At 32.2% G+C, this 18,752-nt stretch overlaps 2 protein-coding genes across 2 annotated transcripts; both read right to left on the minus strand.

Annotated features, from left to right (window-relative positions):
• Window positions 1-3,771: 3,771 nt before the first annotated feature.
• Window positions 3,772-6,318, minus strand: LOC115986777 (trans-resveratrol di-O-methyltransferase-like). Its single transcript, XM_031110065.1, has 2 exons — window positions 5,431-6,318; window positions 3,772-4,236 (listed from the first exon to the last, which is right to left on the minus strand). The coding sequence occupies exons 1-2, from the start codon at window positions 6,241-6,243 to the stop codon at window positions 3,934-3,936; spliced, it is 1,116 nt and encodes a 371-aa protein (XP_030965925.1). The 5' UTR covers window positions 6,244-6,318; the 3' UTR covers window positions 3,772-3,933.
• Window positions 6,319-16,701: 10,383 nt separating this feature from the next.
• LOC115983178 (trans-resveratrol di-O-methyltransferase-like) lies at window positions 16,702-18,586 on the minus strand. Its single transcript, XM_031105818.1, has 2 exons — window positions 17,648-18,586; window positions 16,702-17,070 (listed from the first exon to the last, which is right to left on the minus strand). The coding sequence occupies exons 1-2, from the start codon at window positions 18,458-18,460 to the stop codon at window positions 16,768-16,770; spliced, it is 1,116 nt and encodes a 371-aa protein (XP_030961678.1). The 5' UTR covers window positions 18,461-18,586; the 3' UTR covers window positions 16,702-16,767.
• Between the last annotated feature and the right edge of the window lie 166 nt (window positions 18,587-18,752).

The raw sequence follows: 18,752 nt of genomic DNA on the forward strand, positions 1-18,752 counted from the left end.
AACGCACATAGGAAGAAGACTTTACTGAAGACACATTGGTAAATTCACAGGAGTTTTCTTATGATGACGAAACAATTTATGCGGCACAAAGCTTAGTTAATTTGTCTGATAGAGCTAGCCAAAGAATTAAAGGAACAATCCAGGGTGAAAAATGTTAAAAAGACTATTTGTTACACTATTACCAATTGGCTACACGCCAACTAATTGGCAGTAGATTTGCTAGAAAACTTGGTGTCAAGAAAAAAATTTGAATGCCCTATGAAATGTCTCTTACGGCAGATGACATAAAAGTATTACGTCAGATTGGCTTTCTTTTCCAAAAATGAATGCCGTGTGAACACCCTTACTTGCAACCAAAATAAATCCCTAACTTTTGGACCGATTGTTCAATAATACTTTTTTTTCTTTTTTTCCAAGGCGAAAAACAAGCTAAAATAATTTAGATGAAATTCCTAAATTTTGGGCCACCTTGCACCGAAACATATTAAAACTAGTTGCTAATCTGTGCAATGCATAAAATAGTTGATTAAATAACAATTACAAATAATCATAGAAAGCCTCTATGTTCTTTGATTACAAATGTAGGGTACTCCACATAACACATAAAGGCCGTACCTTGGTTGCTATATGACAATGAAAACATTAATGCTAACATTCCAAAAGATCATACACAGATTTGGGCATAATTTGAATTCATATAATGCTCAACTATAATTGAATTTATAGTCCAACGCCAATATAAAGCATGTTATCTTGCGCACTTGTCTATATAACTAATTGGATCACTTAAAAACTACTTTATAGTAGTTGACTGAGAAAAACAACACACAGACAACTATTGCAATAAGAGAAACTGAGAAAAGATATTGCAAAATTAATTATATATAATTAAAAAAAAAAATATTTGATGCCAAGTCCATAGTTTTTAATTTATTTTTAATTCAATCCTAGAGCAAGGAAGCTCATTCGTTATCATGACAAAGGAAGATACAAAAACCACTATATATAAGATAAACTCAGTTCAAATTATAAATAAATAATTGTCAAATTATCAATAAGTCATTAAAACAAACTTAGTTCACAAGTTGAGGGAACGTAGAATAAAAACTATGCAACTGAAGCTTGAGCTCTGGTACTAAACCTTTTGAGCATTCTGGAATGTTTATATATCTTTGAATTGGGGAATTTGATGATATGGCCATGTACACAAGTTTTCAATGACTTGTAAAACTTAAAGCTGTGAAGCAGTCATTAACAAAACAATTATGCATGTACATCCATATTGCAAGCTGTCGACAATTTTGAAGACCCAACAAATAGAAAAAGAACACTGGTATCATTTTAAAATATTCAAACTAATAAATTTGCTCTTCCTGCTTTGCTAATTTGTTCTACTCCTAAGATGCACTATTTTTTATTTTAAAGGATAAAAGATAAAACTTTCTTGATGAATTGAATATACAATTATGTAGACAATTTCATGACAACATAGCGAAACCATACATTTGCTGCCAAGGAATAATATGCCACCTAAACACATGAGGCACTATGCCACTCTCACTCATAAGAAGCAACTCAAACACAAAATTCAAAACTTCGAAACAATAGACAAATAGTCTAGGTATCTCTGCTTATATACTCTTGTTAGCCCCCAATTTTGATTATGCAAACTTCTTGGAAACTGTTAAGGAGATTATTTGTAGTCACATATATCTGTGTCAGATACATCTAATAAATAAAAATATTTGAACTTAAAATATCCTGAACCACAATGATAATGATAACAAATCCAATTTATCAATCCATTTCCAAATGCCAATCACAAATATATAATATCCAGTATCCCCATCACTCTACTCACTCAATAATCAAATCTCAAACTTCCAGGCCTTACCACAGAATAAACAATTCAACTTTTGTTTTCTGTCCACACTCCTAATTTCACATAACATTAAAACCAAGAAAACAATTCTACCATATGAAGTTCATTACACATAAATCAAAAGGAAATCTAAAATAAATTGATACTAACGTGGAGAAGGAAGAAAACCTCTTGCTAACTTATTGACTCTGGTTAGACCATGTTTATACTATAGCAAGAAGAATACATGTCTACTTATTAGAGTTGCAAAATGGACATTGTACAGAATCAATCAAATTCTAGAAAAAAAAAATTGAGTATTTTATCAAACAATTTGCATGCAAGTAACAAAATTTTTTGTTAGTTACGTCAACAACAAAATAATATTAAAGCAAATTATTGAGAGAGGAAATTTTGTAGAGATTATATAACCACACGATCAAATCAATCAAACCAAAACAACGAAATCTAAATTTTAGTCTATTTAAAATCTCTTTACTAGTTATGGTTGTGGGATGCCGGCCTGAATGTGGGTGTTCTCAAATATCTCATTCTCATTCTCTGTTTCTACATGGCTACGCCTTACAGATGATTTCTTCTCAATTTCAAATATTTTGTTATATATATATATATATATAGATGTTAGGACATATGTGATTCAATGTTAGGAACATATGTCAATATTTTATGTAACTGGCTAATCTTTTGACAAAACACACTTTACTTGCAATTGGGTAGATCTAGGATGTGTTTAATACTTCAAGAAATAAAGTTTCAAGTTCAAGTGTTAAACCCATACAAGTCTGTCCAAGAATCAAGTAATGAAGTGCCAGATTTTAAAACTCGACAGCTAACATCTATCGAAGTTTAAAAGCTACTAAAGCTCATGGCTCGACAGCTAGCTCAATAGATGGCTATCTATCGAGATTTATGAAATTCGGTTTTTCAAGCTGATTTTCATCTAATTTGTGAATGTATGTTTGAACTTTCTTTTCTTATAACCCTAAATATATATAAGGATTATTTTAAGGGCCGTAAAAGGTTATAGAAGTTGCACAAGAGAAAATTCCACAAGTGTGAAGGAAGGTATGACCGGAAACCTAATTTGACCTAGTTCTTGAAGAAGCTGTTGTGTTTGTGTACCATAGGGTTTTGTGACCAAGCAACTTCATGATCTTCATTGTGTGATGAACATAAGAACTTTGTAGCTAATATCTTTCTCAAGTAGGTGATCAAGTTGCATACTAGGATCCGCGCAATTGGTTAGTCATGTACTAGGAGCCATGTGTTGAAAGGAGAGATTATCACTACAGAGTCCAATGGGATATTGGAGTAAAGATTCAACAGTAGGTTGGTATAAGATACTGTGATTTCTTTACTTGTAACCGCTTGTTTTGAAAATAGTGGATTCTTAGAAATGGTGACCTTAAAATCATCCGTTGAGATTTTTGCCATGTAGGTTTTCTCCATTCGTAAACAAATCACCGTGTCAATTTATTTTCCGTTGCATACTTTAGATAATTGGTAATTTGTTTGTGCTACCACGTGTTTTGCATGTTAATTTGATTAATTAGTAAACTTTGCTAATTAATTAATTAATTTATCACAAGGGGTTAATACATTCTTGGCCTATCAATAGAGAGAGAGAGAGAGAGAGAGAGAGAGAGAGAGAGAATTTTAGTTGAAGTATAATTTTCAAGCTCTTAAAACATACATCTATTAGAGTTTTACTTAAACTAAACTATTGTAACACTTTATAAGATAATTATAAGATATAAGATATAAAAACTAAAATAAAAATAATCTAAAATAAAAAGAAAAATAAAATAGTAGTGACATGGAAAATTGTGGGAGTTTCAGATACTTTAGTTATATATATATATATATATATATATGAAATAAGAAGATACTAAAGCAAAATTTATTGTACTTAATTTTGATATCTTACAATAGCCAGTTTCAAGATTGATAGTAGTTTAATTCCTATGCTAGCAAGCATTATTCTATTTTTTATTTTATTCTTTTGTCAACAGTCTTTGCCGGCTAAATATACACAGTTACTTGTTTATCTCCTAAAGATAAATCTCAATGATGGACTTCATGCCAAATGATGACACAATTTTGTAGTGGCTAAAGCCAGCCTCCAAGAACAGCTTCTCCCATTCTTTCTTGTTTCTCTCTTTTCCAGTGAGCACAACCATCATTTGTGCATCAAAGAGGAGCTTTGTAGTGGTAACATCATGTTCATCCTTCTCTTGATTTATCACTACGTCTATGATAATTACCTTTCCTTCCTTACCTCTGCTCGTAATAGCCTCCTTGCAATTTTTCAGTATGTTGACACATTCCTCATCACTCCAATCATGCAAAATCCACTGCCAGATAATAATATAACAATCAAATTTGAGTGCCTCATATCTCTAGCATCTTTTAAATTTAGCCAACCTCGAAATAATGTTAAATAATTCTTCGAAATTCTTTCACCTATGGAAGTCTTAAAATTTATCATTTCAATCGTTCAGATTTACCTACCTAATATCTACTTATAATTATCTTTCTATCTTACTGTTTGTAAACATGTTTTATGGAAAGTAATTGTGATTAAGGAGCTTTTTTACATCATATGAATGGTATATCCAAGTACAACATCCACGCACACATGAAGAAAAATTCCTATGACCACCTTCGAGCCAAGGAAAAAAGAAAAAAAAACCCAACTATAGCCAATATTAATGGCCAAAATAAACAATTGGACGCAGCTTAAAAAAAACGCACACCAATTCATTGTTTAGATTAAATCTTACAAGTCTGAAAGTGTATGTCATAAAATTTTAAAAAATGTGATACTTTGAATAGTGACGGCTTGATGCATTTGGGGGCCTAATGTGAAAATTGATCATCTTGTTTTAGATGCAAAATTACTACTAATTAACATGAACTACGTAGAATTTTTTTTTTTTTTAGAAATTTTATAGACAGAAAAAATTTGACAAAATTTTTCATACTTATTGATGTGGTAAATTGATAGTGGTAAATAAAACAGTGGTGTTAGTAGTAGACTTAGATGAAAACTAGTAAAAGTTTGCTAATTAAAATCTTATTATTATTCTTTTTTTTTTTTTAGAAGTGCAACATTCACAATATTTTTTACAACAAATCCTAGATTTTAAACTGCTTTTTGTTTTCTATTTGAAAATATCACTATAATTATTTGTTTGCCATCAACAATAGGCTGTAACAACATGCTACTTAGCATTAGTTGTAAAAGTATTGTGAAAAATATTGTGGACGTTGCATTTTTCTCTATTTTTTTATTTGATTTTCATCTGGTAAAAAAAAAATTTTATTTATTGATTATAAATAACCCTATTGATTAAAATTTGGGGGTCTTTTTTTTTACTTGGGACCTTAGGTGACCGCATTTCTTACTCCACCATTCAACTGGCCCTGACTTTGAACACTATTAAATCTAGAAAATAAAGTACTAACCATCAAATAAACTCTCAAATTTAAGTGAAATTGAGATGATACTATTTCAAATATTAAAGACACATTAGTATGTCACATACCTTGAACAGAATGGCATCTGCAGGAGGAATATACTGAAACATATCGCCACCAACAAATTTCAGATTTTTACTATCTGGCAAGTTGGCAACAACATGTGGGAGATCAAGCACAGTGCATTTCATGTGAGGAAATGCCTCAGAAATAATCCTTGCCACTGTCCCAGTACCACCTCCAACATCAACCAATGAACCTAAACCCTCAAAAATGGGCTTGTAGTCCTTAACAACCAAGTTCATCAGTCGGGAATCACTGGCCATTGCTTCATTGAAAATGTTATTGAATTCTGGGTTTTGGTTGCAATAGTCCCAGAGACCTTTCCCATGTGCTTTCTCAAAAGGTGTGAGCTCACTCCCCTGAAACCAATCTCCCAAGAACTGCCATGGGCTTACAAGTGTAGGATCAAGCACTGCCAGAACATATGGTGATAAGCTAGTGACATTTTCTTTGAGGATAAGCCTAGAAGAAGGTGTGAGGGTATAGGCTTCTTCTTCTTTTTCTTTTTCTTGATTTTCATGAACTATTGTTTTAGCGAAGAAGCCAGAGTGCACCAATAGACGCATAAGCCTGTGCACGCAGCTAGTTTTTTTGGGGTGAATATTAAGCTTTGAGACCAACTCTTGGAGAGTAATAGGTTGGCCATGGTTGTGGATTGTGTCAGGAATGCCTAGCTGAATTGCACATTTAAGTGACATGGAATCTATGTAGCTAAAAATGTGTTTATACAAATGACATTGAACCTGAAATAACTCACTCACTCCCTCACCATGAATGAGATCCATCTTAGTGCTGACCTCTTTAATTCTAAGCTTCATTTACTTCTCCATGAGGTCCAACTGCGTTCTTACATATAAATTGGTTGTAGATTACTGTTGCATTTCAATGTATAGTATGTTGGTGCCCAATTCATTATAGGACAAATGAGAGTTAGATAGAAACGTCGTTTTGGGTGGGAGTGGGGCTTTCCCAGTTGGAGCCCTGTTGACCCACAACTCAACCAATGCAAGGGAGGCAGGGCCCACGATTGAAGAGGAACAGTGGGTGTGGTTTGCTAGGAAAGCGTACTTACAAAAATGGGTAAGAAATTGGTGGGAACCACATGTTGGAGAGTGAGGACAAAAGAGATTAATGAGGGTTTGTCCTTAAGAGAAAGAGAGAAATTGTGGAATTATGGCTGGATTGACTTTTGCCCAAAAGTGGAATGAGGTGGCGAGTGAGGACAAAAGAGATTAATGAGGGTTTGTCCTTAAGAGAAAGAGAGAAATAGTGGTATTATGGCTGGATTGGTGCCCAATTCATTAAAGGACAAATAAGAGTTAGATAGAAACGTCGTTTTGGGTGGGAGAGGGGCTTTCTGAGTTTCCGGAATAATAATTAAGTCTACTCCTACAACAATTTCTATAACTTTTATTGTTATTTGTCTACATGACAAGTTGTAAGTGATAGAAATAAAATGGTAGATCCATGTGGGTCCGTGATTCTATTATTCATGTGTCACCACATAGCAAAGTTGTGGTAGAGTTGTAAAACTAGTTATAGTACTAGACATACTCATAATAATTTTAGAGCAATGTATGTGTGAGTGTGAGCAATAAACTTCTCTCATAATTTTAGGATAACTTTTATTGTTATTGGTGAAGTCTCTGATGGTTGAATAAGAGATCTGGGATTCAGTCCTCGCCTATACCAAAAATTGATTGGTGTCTTAGTCTGCTGATAAAGAATTATCATCAAGAGTGGACATCATAGGTTGAAACTCTCTCAAAATAAAAAAAAATTATTGCGACAAAAATTATTTTTATGATTATTAAAAGAATAATGCTATAGTCACAAAATTTTTAACAACATTTTTACAAACTATTAAGATGACAAATATTTACACGTTCTCATTTAAACCCACCACTTAAATATATTTTATTTTTTACTAATAGCCAACCACAACATCAACAGTTTCAACTCCAACGTTTTTCTTACCAAAAATATAAAACCCCCTTCTTTATTCTTCATTTCTTTGTTATAAGACTTTCCTCACCAATTGCCGTGCATACATGTTACCCACTTCTGACAGATTTTGTTGTATACAATAATAAAGTTGAACAAATCAAAAATATCTTGCTCCTCATGATCAATTCACTAATTAACTTTGTCTCAGGTAAAACAAATTAAGACCTTTATACATGTGTTTCTATTTTTTATTTTTACACCATGCTGTAATTCTCTTAGAGCAAATCAAAAGTTGAACTAGTGGCAAGTTAAAATATCCATTTGTTTACATGTATTAATTAAAGAGAACCTTCACATGCAGATTCACAAAATTAACTGACTTGAAATTTGAAAGTATATGATTACACGGTTGAACTATGATTGTCAACCATGTTAAACACATGTAAGTTCTCTAAAAATCATTTACTTGAATGAGGTCCCAAAAATCAACACTATTAAAAATATACTGAGCCTGTTTGGATACCACTTATTGCTGAAAGCTGAAAACTAAAAACATTGTAGCAAAATAATTTTTAAATGTGTGAATAATACCGTGGAATTTAGTTTTAAAGTTGTTTTTCTGGAGAAAAAAATACAGAATAAAACAAAACTTGCGGGTCTCATAAACAATGCAGGGGACCCACTAAAAAATGCTGGATGCGCAAAACGTGCTTGGCTTGCCGCTATCCAAACATACATTTAATGTCTAGTAAACCAAATACTAAGAAAGTGTAACTGAATTTTATTTTTTAAAATTTGGTGAACTTTATAAAGGCCCCTACATACACACAATCAATTGAGATTATAAAAAAACCCAATCATAATAATGATTTCGATTCAAATTAAAAAAAACAACCTTGTTTCAATGTATATTTTGCAAATCTTGCAATTGAGTAAATGTGAAACTAGGTATTAAAAATAAATTAAAGCTTACATAAATATTAGATTTGTTTGAAAATTATATTAGTATATAAATGTTTATCTATTTTGCTATTAGTATCCATTTTATTATTTAGATTATTTTTCATTTAATTTTGTCCCTCTAAATTGAAATTTTGGCTTTGCCACTAAATCTCATCATGAATTTAATTAACAAGATCTACTATTATACAAGAGAATAAAGGAATATCACATCATTATATTTTCAAAATATTGGATAATTACGCACCAAATTTTTATGAATTACAAAAAGTGATCTACACCATTGATATCTTCTACAATGATCCTACCTACTAATTGTCGGAAGAGAAAATAAAGCAACACCTTCCTTTATTTTGCTTATGATTCTTGAGGTTTACACTCATAACATGTGAAATACTCGTTATAAGATCACTTGCATTAGTATGTGTATAATAGAAAAATATGTCAAATTTACACATTCAAATCTCAAAATCACCCACATCAATCAAACTAAAAATGTCTAAATTTACAAAGTGGTTATAGTAACCTTATAAATATACATAATTACTGTAATTTTATATATCTTTATTTTATTATTATTATTTTTTTCTCTAACTTATATTGTGGCCTAGGATAATAGTAAGGGCACCTTCAAGAAACTCAATTGCCTGTCCGTACACCCCTTTCCCATAAGCCTTTTGACCCAATTCGAACATCAACTGTGCCGTTGCTCTCCTCTCTGCCTGCCCCTTAGCCACCTGCAAAGAAAATGCATAAGGAGAAATTACTTTCTTTTCTTTTGTCTCGCAATTTTTTCTGAGGAATCGAACAAAGCGTAAGGAGGAATTTAATTTACAAGCTAGCTAACCTTTTCGAGCTCTTTTCTCACTCTCGCTCTCTTCTCTTCCTCGGTCTCTTCCTTACCTTCGTCGCCGCCTTCACCGCCCTCCTCCTCCATTCAACTCTGCAACTCCTTGGCTTTCTTCTCCAACTCATTCCTCTCCTCGATCTCCTTCACTCTCCTCCGCATTTCCTTCTCCCAATCGAAACTCTCCTCGTCTCTCTCCCCGTTTCCATTCCCTTGTTTTCAGCAAGCGTTATGGTGCTTCTTTGTTTGATACTGGCCTCAATTATAGAATTACATTGTTTAGTTTGTTATTAGGTTTTCTCATTTCTGTGGTTACCATTTTCAACATTGCATTACTAATATAGTTTTTTTTTTTTTTTCCTCTCTTGATAGTAATCGTAGTATACTTTTTTTTTTTTTTTTTTTTTTTTTTTTTTTTTTTTTTTTTGATAGTAATCATAGTATACATCTATCGTGTTGTTGTTGACAATTCCTTTATTCGTCTTTGTGTTGTTGAGATTGTCGACAACATCCAACATGTGGGCCTCTGGCTCAAGCCCAACCCAAGTTAGCAAGGCCTCACTATTTTTGTTGTAAATGACTCCTCTTCGATCTTCACCTATGCGAGAAGGTAGCACAATTCAATTCATTTTAGAATATTATGATGATCATGAAGAGGAGGGAATTGGTGTCACAAAGGTTTCGGACTAATTGAAATCAGTTGCTGCTTTGAGAAAGTTACTGTTGAAGTATGATACCATACTGGTTATGCATGCAGGTTAATTAGCCATTATATGCTTGAAGTATTTACATTTGTTTAGCTGATTAGGTACTAAATCAAACTTTTTTTTTTTCCTTTATAGTACAATGAGAATGAGAGATTTGAATTCTGAATGTTTTCATTAGAAGTACGAGAGTGCTAGTTGAATTACAAGACTCGGTTATAGGTAATACTTAATCAACTTTAAGAAATACAAGAAGGTGGAGGAAAACAAAATTAAAACAGGATTTTGAGTCTTATTATTATTATTATTGTTTTTGTTTATTTGGTCCTAAAATGGAACATACACATTGAACGTTTTGGTTGTTATTGAAATTCCAATTATATTTTGTTTTTTTTTATATGTATTTAGAAAATTTTTATCATATTGTATGTCTGAAAAACTATCATGTTTATGCCCATCTCTATAATCATCTAATTGGTTGTATAGTTGCAGGTGTTTGTTCATCTGTAATAGCTTGTCTTATAACTGTTGGTTTAGGGTCCTCCAACTCTATGTATTGTTGTTTCTCAATTAATAATATTCATGAAATTACCACAAAAATAAATCTTATCAAATGGTACAGGCATTCTAAATGGTCATACATAACTATTTTATCTTCAGTCTCATTTCAACCAATACGTATACAGTTTTTGATCCCTCTCTTTCCTCCTTTACAGAGCAAAAAGGGTGAAAATGACAACTAGGTTTTTTTTTAATAAATTGAATCCTAGAATAAAATTAATCTGGCTAATCTTAAAAACTAATAAAATTTTTGTTCATTTCACAAAAAGAGAGGATATGGAAAAAATAATTAATATTTTTTAATATATGTCTGAGCAGTAATTGTTGAAAATTAACTAAAATCCTACTATTTTTTAGTTTAAAAGAAGAACAAACTTTTCCCTTTAATTTTTATTTTTCATTTTCATTGTCAAGGTGAGCTTCACTGGATCTAAATTTCTTTCTTTTCTTTGATTGGGGTTTTGTAATTTGTGCTTAATCTTTAAAACTTTTTACTACAAAATACGGGCTTCCTCTAATTAAAATTTTTTTAAAAAAAATTCTCATTTTCTTTAATCCCCATTTTTGTGAAGATCAAGAAGCTCATTTTTCATGCATAAATTTATATATAGTATCATAATTAAATTATAAAAAATTAAAATTAAAAAGCAAGAAAGAGAGATGATATAAGGTGTGCGCTAGTTTGTGACTGCGGATAGCTAGCATAATTAATGTTCACACATTAAGGACGGAACTGGAATTTCAAGTTAGGAGGCCGAAGTATAAGGAGAAAAAAAAAATCTTAAATAGGTATTCATATAGTATTAACAAATTATCAACAAGATAAATACATAAAATCATTATTTCTTCTTGAAAGTCATTGGTGGGTTGAGTTTTATGGCAGTTTGTAGCGAATCAAACTCCACCATGTAAATACCATTTCTTGAGGATGAGGCTTAGATTGGTTTGAGTGGCTAAGATGGATCTTGAAAAGAAACTTAGTACAATTTGGAGGACAATAATTGAAGGGCGTTCCACAACCATTTCTTCTTGAAAGTCATTTGGTGGGTTGAGTTTTATGGCAGTTTGAAGTGAAGCAAACTCCACCATGCAAATACCATTTCTTGAGGATAAGGCTAAGATTGGTTTGAGTGGCTAAGATGGATCTTGAAAAGAAACTTAGTACAATTTGGAGGACAATAATTGAAGGGGATTCCACAACCATTTCTTCTTGAAAGTCATTGGTCGGTTGAGTTTTACGGTAGTTTGAAGCAAATCAAACTCCACCATGTAAATACCATTTCTAGAGGATAAGGCTAAGATTGGTTTGATTGGCTAAGATGGATCTTGAAAAGAAACTTAGTACAATTTGGAGGACAATAATTGAAGGGGGTTCCACAACCATTTCTTCTTGAAAGTCATTTGGTGGGTTGAGTTTTATGACAGTTTGAAGTGAAGCAAACTCCACCATGTAAATACCATTTCTTGAAGATAAGGCTAAGAATTGTTCGAGTGGCTAAGATGGATCTTGAAAAGAAACTTAAAATAATAATAATAATAATAAAAATAAATAAATAAATAAAACTCCCTTTTTTGTTCTTCATCCAAGTCTTCATTGTACGTTATTGTCAATTTGGGTTTTTTGTTTTTGTTTTAAAAATGTTGGAAACTCTAAATGGAATAAAGATTAGATTAATTCTATAAAAAATAAAATAAAAATAAAAACCACTCAATTGGAATTTTCCCAAAATGCTATCTCTCCAACACATATAGCTTATAAATTTGAAAATAATATAAGTAGTATTAGTGCTAGTTAAAATAGTATTAGTGATAGTATCACTCATGGTTTAAAAAACTAGAAAAAAAAAAAAAAAATCAAATGATTATATGTAGAAGCTAAATTAGATTCTATGTCAATAACCATAGATAAGATAGATAATAATATAAAACAATTAAGTACTGTAGTAGACTTGGATCTCTAACTAGAGACTAAAGGAGTATTATATAGTTTAGTTGATAAAATAGAAAATACCTCACTAGATGGCATGAATAGCCAAGGAGATAACAAAATCTCTAAGTTATTTTATAAAACAGAAGATATAATCGTTCTTCAAGAAATTTTCAGAGAACTTAATGGTATCTGGAAATCTCATGTCCCAAATCAAAAAGGCAATTTCAGACAATATATTACTAATTTAGCAGAAAGAAAAATTCTTCTGACTTTATCAAATGTGGTTCTTAAAACGCACATAGGAAGAAGACTTTACTGAAGACACATTGGTAAATTCACAGGAGTTTTCTTATGATGACGAAACAATTTATGCGGCACAAAGCTTAGTTAATTTGTCTGATAGAGCTAGCCAAAGAATTAAAGGAACAATCCAGGGTGAAAAATGTTAAAAAGACTATTTGTTACACTATTACCAATTGGCTACACGCCAACTAATTGGCAGTAGATTTGCTAGAAAACTTGGTGTCAAGAAAAAAATTGAATGCCATATGAGATATCTCTTACGGCAGATGACATAAAAGTATTACGTCAGATTGGCTTTCTTTTCCAAAAATGAATGGCGTGTGAACACCCTGACTAGCAACCAAAATAAATCCCTAACTTTTGGACCGATTGTTCAATAATACTTTTTCTTTTTTTTTTTTGCTAGGCGAAAAACAAGCTAAAATAATTTTGATGAAATTCCTAAATTTTGGGCCACCTTGCACAGAAACATATTAAAATTAGTTGCTAACCCGTGCAATGCACAAAACAGTTGATTAAATAACACTTACAAATAATCATATAAAGCCTCTATGTTCTTTAATTACAAATGTAGGGTGCTCCACATAACACATAAAGGCCGCACCTTGGTTGCTATATGACAATGAAAACATTAATGCTAACATTCCAAAATATCATACACAGATTTGGGCATAATTTGAATTCATATAATGCTCAACTATAATTGAATTTATAGTCCAACGCCAATATAAAGCATGTTGTCTTGCGCACTTGTCTATATAACTAATTGGATCACTTAAAAACTACTTTATAGTAGTTGACTGAGAACGACAACACACAGACAACTATTGCAATAAGAGAAACTGAGAAAAGATATTACAAAATTAATTTTATATAATTTAAAAAAAAATATTTGATGCCAAGTCCACAGTTTTTTATTTTTATTTATTTTTAATTCAATCCTTAATGAATTGATGCAATCCTTAATGAGAAAAGATATTGATGCAATCCTTAATTCAATCATTAAGAGTTGATGCAATCCTTAATGAATTTATTTAAAAAAATAAAATAAAATTGATGCCAAGTCCACAGTTTCTCTTATTTTTAATTGCAATAAAAGAAACTGAGAAAAGATATTGCAAAATTTATTTTTAATTCAAGGAAGCTCATTCGTTATCATGACAAAGGAAGATACAAAAACCACCATATATAAGATAAACTCAGTTCAAATTATAAATAAATGAATAAATAATTGTCAAATTATCAATAAGACATTAAAACAAACTTAGTTCACAAGTTGATGGAATGTAGAATAAAAACTATGCAACTGAAGCTTGAGCTCTGATACTAAACCTTTTGAGCGTTCTGGAATGTTTATATATCTTTGAATTGGGGAATTTGATGATATGGCCATGTACACAAGTTTTTAATGACTTCTAAAACTTAAAGCTGTGAAGCAGTCATTAACAAAACAATTATGCTTGTACAACCATATTGCAAGCTGTCGACAATTTTGAAGACCCTACAAATAGAAAAAGAACATTGGTATCATTTTAAAATATTCAAACTAATAAATTTGCTCTTCCTGCTTTGCTAATTTGTTCTACTCCTAAGATGCACTATTTTTTTTTTTAAAGGATAAAAGATAAAACTTTCTTGATAAATTGAATATACAAATGTGTAGACAATTTCATGACAGCATAGCAAAACAATGCATTTGCTGCCAAGGAATAATATGCCACCTAAACACATGAGGCACTATGCCACTCTCACTCATAAGAAGCAACTCAAAGACAAAATTCAAAACTTCGAAACAATAGACAAATAGTCTAGGTATCTCTGCTTATATACTCTTGTTAGCCCCCAATTTTGATTATGCAGACTTCTTGGAAACTGTCGAGGAGATTATTTGCAGCCACATATATCTGTGTCAGATACATCTGATAAATAACAATATTTGAACTTAAAATATCTTGAACCACAATGATAATGATAACAAATCCAATTTATCAATCCATTCCCAAATGCCAATCACAAATATATAAAATCCAATATCCCCATCACTCTACTCAATCAATAATCAAATCTCAAACTTCAAGCTTTAACCACAAAATAAACAATTCAACTTTTGTTTTCTTGCCCACACTCCTAATTTCACATAACATTAAAACCAAGAAAACAATTCTACCATATGAAGTTCATTACACAAATCAAAAGAAAATCTAAAATAAATTGATACTAACGTGAAGAAGGAAGAAAACCTCTTGCTAACTTATTGACTCTGGTCAAACCATGTATATACTATAGCAAGAAGAATACATGTCTACTTATTAGACTTACAAAATGGACATTGTACAGAATCAATCAAAAAAAAAAAAACAATCGGGTATTTTATCAAACAATTTGCATGCAAGTAACAAAATTTTTTGTTAGTTATGTCAACAACAAAATATTAAAGCAAATTATTGAGGGAGGGGATTTTGTAGAGATTATATACCCACACCATTAGATCAGTCAAACCAAAACAACCAAATCTAAATTTTAGTCTATTTAAAATCTCTTCACTAGTTATGGTTGTGGGATGCTGGCCTGAATGTGGGTGCCCTCAAATTTCTCATTCTCTTTCTCTGTTTCTACACGGCTACGCCTTACAGATGATTTCTTCTCAATTTCAGATATTTTGTTTTATATATATATAGATGTTAGGACATATGTGATTCAATGTTAGGAACATATGTCAATATTTTATGTAATTAGCTAATCTTTTGGCAAAACACACTTTACTTGTAATTGGGTAGATCTAAGATGTGTTTAATGCTTCAAGAAATAAGGTTTCAAGTTCAAGTGTTAAAGCCATACAAGTCTGTCCAAGAATCAAGTAATGAAGTGCCAAATTTTAAAACTCGACAGCTGGTATCTATCGAGGTTTAAAAGCTGCTGAAGCCCGTGGCTTGACAGCTAGCTCGATAGATGGCTTTCTATCAAGGTTTATGGAGTTCAATTTTTCAAGCTAATTTTCATCCAATCCATGAATGTATGTTTGAGCTTTCTTTTCTCACAACCCTAAACATATATAAGGATTATTTTAAAGGCCGTAAAAGGTTACAGAAGTTGCACAAGAGCAAATTCCACAAATGTGAAGGAAGGTGTGACCAGAAACCTAGTTTGCCCTAGTTCTTGAAGAAGCTGCTGTGTTTGTACACTATAGGATTTTGTGACCAAGCAACTTCATGATCTTCATTGTGTGATGAACAGAAGAACTTTGCAGCAAATATCCTTCTCAAGTTGGTGATCAAGTCGCATACTGGGATTCGCGCAATTAGTTAGTCACGTACTAGGAGCCATGCATTGAAAGGAGAGATTGTCACTATAGAACAAGTCCAGTTGGGTATTGGAGTAAAAGTTCAACTGTAAGTTAGTATAAGGTACTGAGATTTCTTTACTTGTAATCGCTTGTTTTGATAATAGTGGATTACGGGAGTGGCGACCTTAAAATCACCCAGTGGGATTTTTGCCGTGTAGGTTTTCCTCATTCGTAAACAAATCACCGTATCAATTTATTTTCTACTACTTACTTTAGATAATTGGTAATTTGTTTGTGCTACTATGCGCTTTGCATGTTAATTTGATTAATTAATAAATTTTGCTAATTAATCAATTAATTTATCACAAGGGGTGAATACATTCTTGGCCTATCAATAGAGAGAGAGAGAGAGAGAGAGAGAGAGAGAGAGAGAGAGTTTTAGTTGAAGTAGAATTTTCAAGCTCTTGAAACATACATCTATTAGAGTTTTACTTAAAATAAACTATTGTAACACTTGATAATATAATTATAAGATATAAGATATAAAACCTAAAATAAAAAGAAAAATAAAATAGTGGTGACGTAGAAAATTGTGAGAGTTTCAGAGATTTCGGTTATATATATATATAGTTATAATAAGAAGATACTAAAGCAAAATTTATTATGCTTAATTATGATATCTTACAATAGGCAATTTCAAGATTGATAGTAGTTTAATTCCTATGCTGGCAAGCATTATTCTTTTTTTTTTTTTTTTTTTGTCAACAGTCTTTGCCGGCTTAATATACATAGGTACTTGTTTATCTCCTAAAGATAAATCTCAATGATGGACTTCATGCCAAATGATGACACAATTTTGTAGTGGCTAAAGCCAGCCTCCAAGAACAGCTTCTCCCATTCTTTCTTGTTTCTCTCTTTTCCAGTGAGCACAACCATCATTAGTGCATCAAAGAAGAGCTTTGTAGTGGTAACATTTTGTTCATCCTTCTCTTGATTTACCACTACGTCTATGATAATTACCTTTCCTTCCTTACCTCTGCTCGTAATAGCCTCCTTGCAATTTTTCAGTATGTTGACACATTCCTCATCACTCCAATCATGCAAAATCCACTGCCAGATAGTAATATAACAATCAAATTTGAGTGCCTCATATCTCTAGCATCTTTTAAATTTAGCCAACCTCAAAATAATGTTAAATAATTCTTCGAAATTCTTTCACCTATGGAAGTCTTAAAATTTATCATTTCAATTGTTCAGATTTACCTACCTAATATCTACTTAATTATCTTTCTATCTTACTGTTTGTAAACATGTTTTATGGATAGTAATTATGGTTAAGGAGCTTTTTTACATCTTATGAATGGTACATCCAAGTACAACATCCACGCACACATGAAGAAAAATTCCTATTACCACCTTCGAGCCAAAAAAAAAAACCCAACTATAGCCAATATTAATGGCCAAAATAAACAATTGGATGCAACTTAAAAAAACGCACACCAATTCATTGTTTAGATTAAATCTTACAAGTCTAAAAGTGTATATCATAAAATTTTAAAAAATGTGATACTTTGAACACTATTAAATCTAGAAAATAAAGTACTAACCATCAAATAAACTCTCAAATTTAAGTGAAATTGAGATGATACTATTTCAAATATTAAAGGCACATTAGTATGTCACATACCTTGAGCAGAATGGCATCTGCAGGAGGGATATACTGAAACATATCGCCACCAACAAATTTCAGATTTTTACTATCTGGCAAGTTGGCAACAACATGTGGGAGATCAAGCACAGTGCATTTCATGTGAGGAAATGCCTCAGAAATAATCCTTGCTACTGTGCCAATACCACCTCCAACATCAATCAATGAACCTAAACCCTCAAAAATGGGCTTGTAGTCCTTAACAACCAAGTTCATCAGTCGGGAATCACTGGCCATTCCTTCATTGAAAATGTTATTGTATTCTGGGTTTTGGCTGCAGTAGTCCAAGACACCTTTCCTGTGTGCTTTCTCAAAAGGTGTGACCTCACTCCCCCGAAACCAATCTCCCAAGAACTGCCATGGGGTTACAAGTGCAGGGTCAAGCATTGCTAGAACAAATGGTGATAAGCTAGTGACATTGTCTTTGAGGATAAGCCTAGAAGAAGGTGTGAGAGTATAGGATTCTTCTTCTTTTTCTTTTTCTTGATTTTCATGAACAATAGTTTTAGCGAAGAAGCCAGAGTGCACCAATAGACGCATAAGCCTGTGCATGCAGCTAGTTTTTTGGGGGTGAATATTAAGCTTAGAGACCAACTCTTGGAGAGTAATAGGTTGGCCATGGTTGTGGATTGTGTCAGGAATGCCTAGCTGAATTGCACATTTAAGTGACATGGAATCTATGTAGCTAAAAATGTGTTTATACAAATGACATTGTACCTGAAATAACTCACTCACTCCCTCACCATGAATGAGATCCATCTTAGTGCTGATTTCTTTAATTCTAAGCTTCATTTACTTCTCCATGAGGTCCAACTGCGTTCTTATATATAAATTGGTTGTAGATTACTGTTGCATTTCAATGTACAGTATGTTGGTGCACAATTCATTACAGGACAAATGAGAGTTAGATAGAAACGTCGTTTTGGGTGGGAGTGGGGCTTTCCCAGTTGGAGCCTTGTTGACCTGCAACTCAGCCAATCCGTCGTTTTACTAGGAAAGCTTACTTATCAAAATGGGTAATAAATTGGTGGGAACCATCTAATGCATGTTAGAGAGTGAGGACAGAAGAGATTAATGAGGGTTT

The sequence above is a fragment of the Quercus lobata genome, chromosome 4 (genome assembly GCF_001633185.2).
Source record: "Quercus lobata isolate SW786 chromosome 4, ValleyOak3.0 Primary Assembly, whole genome shotgun sequence".
Classification (NCBI taxonomy): domain Eukaryota; kingdom Viridiplantae; phylum Streptophyta; class Magnoliopsida; order Fagales; family Fagaceae; genus Quercus; species Quercus lobata.

Coding starts and splice junctions, on each gene's coding strand:
- LOC115986777 (XM_031110065.1), bottom strand. CDS start 6,243: ATGAAGCTTAGAATTAAAGAGGTCAGCACTAAGATGGATCTCATTCAT. Junction 4,237..5,430: donor CAGATGCCATTCTGTTCAAG/GTATGTGACATA, acceptor ATTATCTGGCAG/TGGATTTTGCATGATTGGAG.
- LOC115983178 (XM_031105818.1), bottom strand. CDS start 18,460: ATGAAGCTTAGAATTAAAGAAATCAGCACTAAGATGGATCTCATTCAT. Junction 17,071..17,647: donor CAGATGCCATTCTGCTCAAG/GTATGTGACATA, acceptor ACTATCTGGCAG/TGGATTTTGCATGATTGGAG.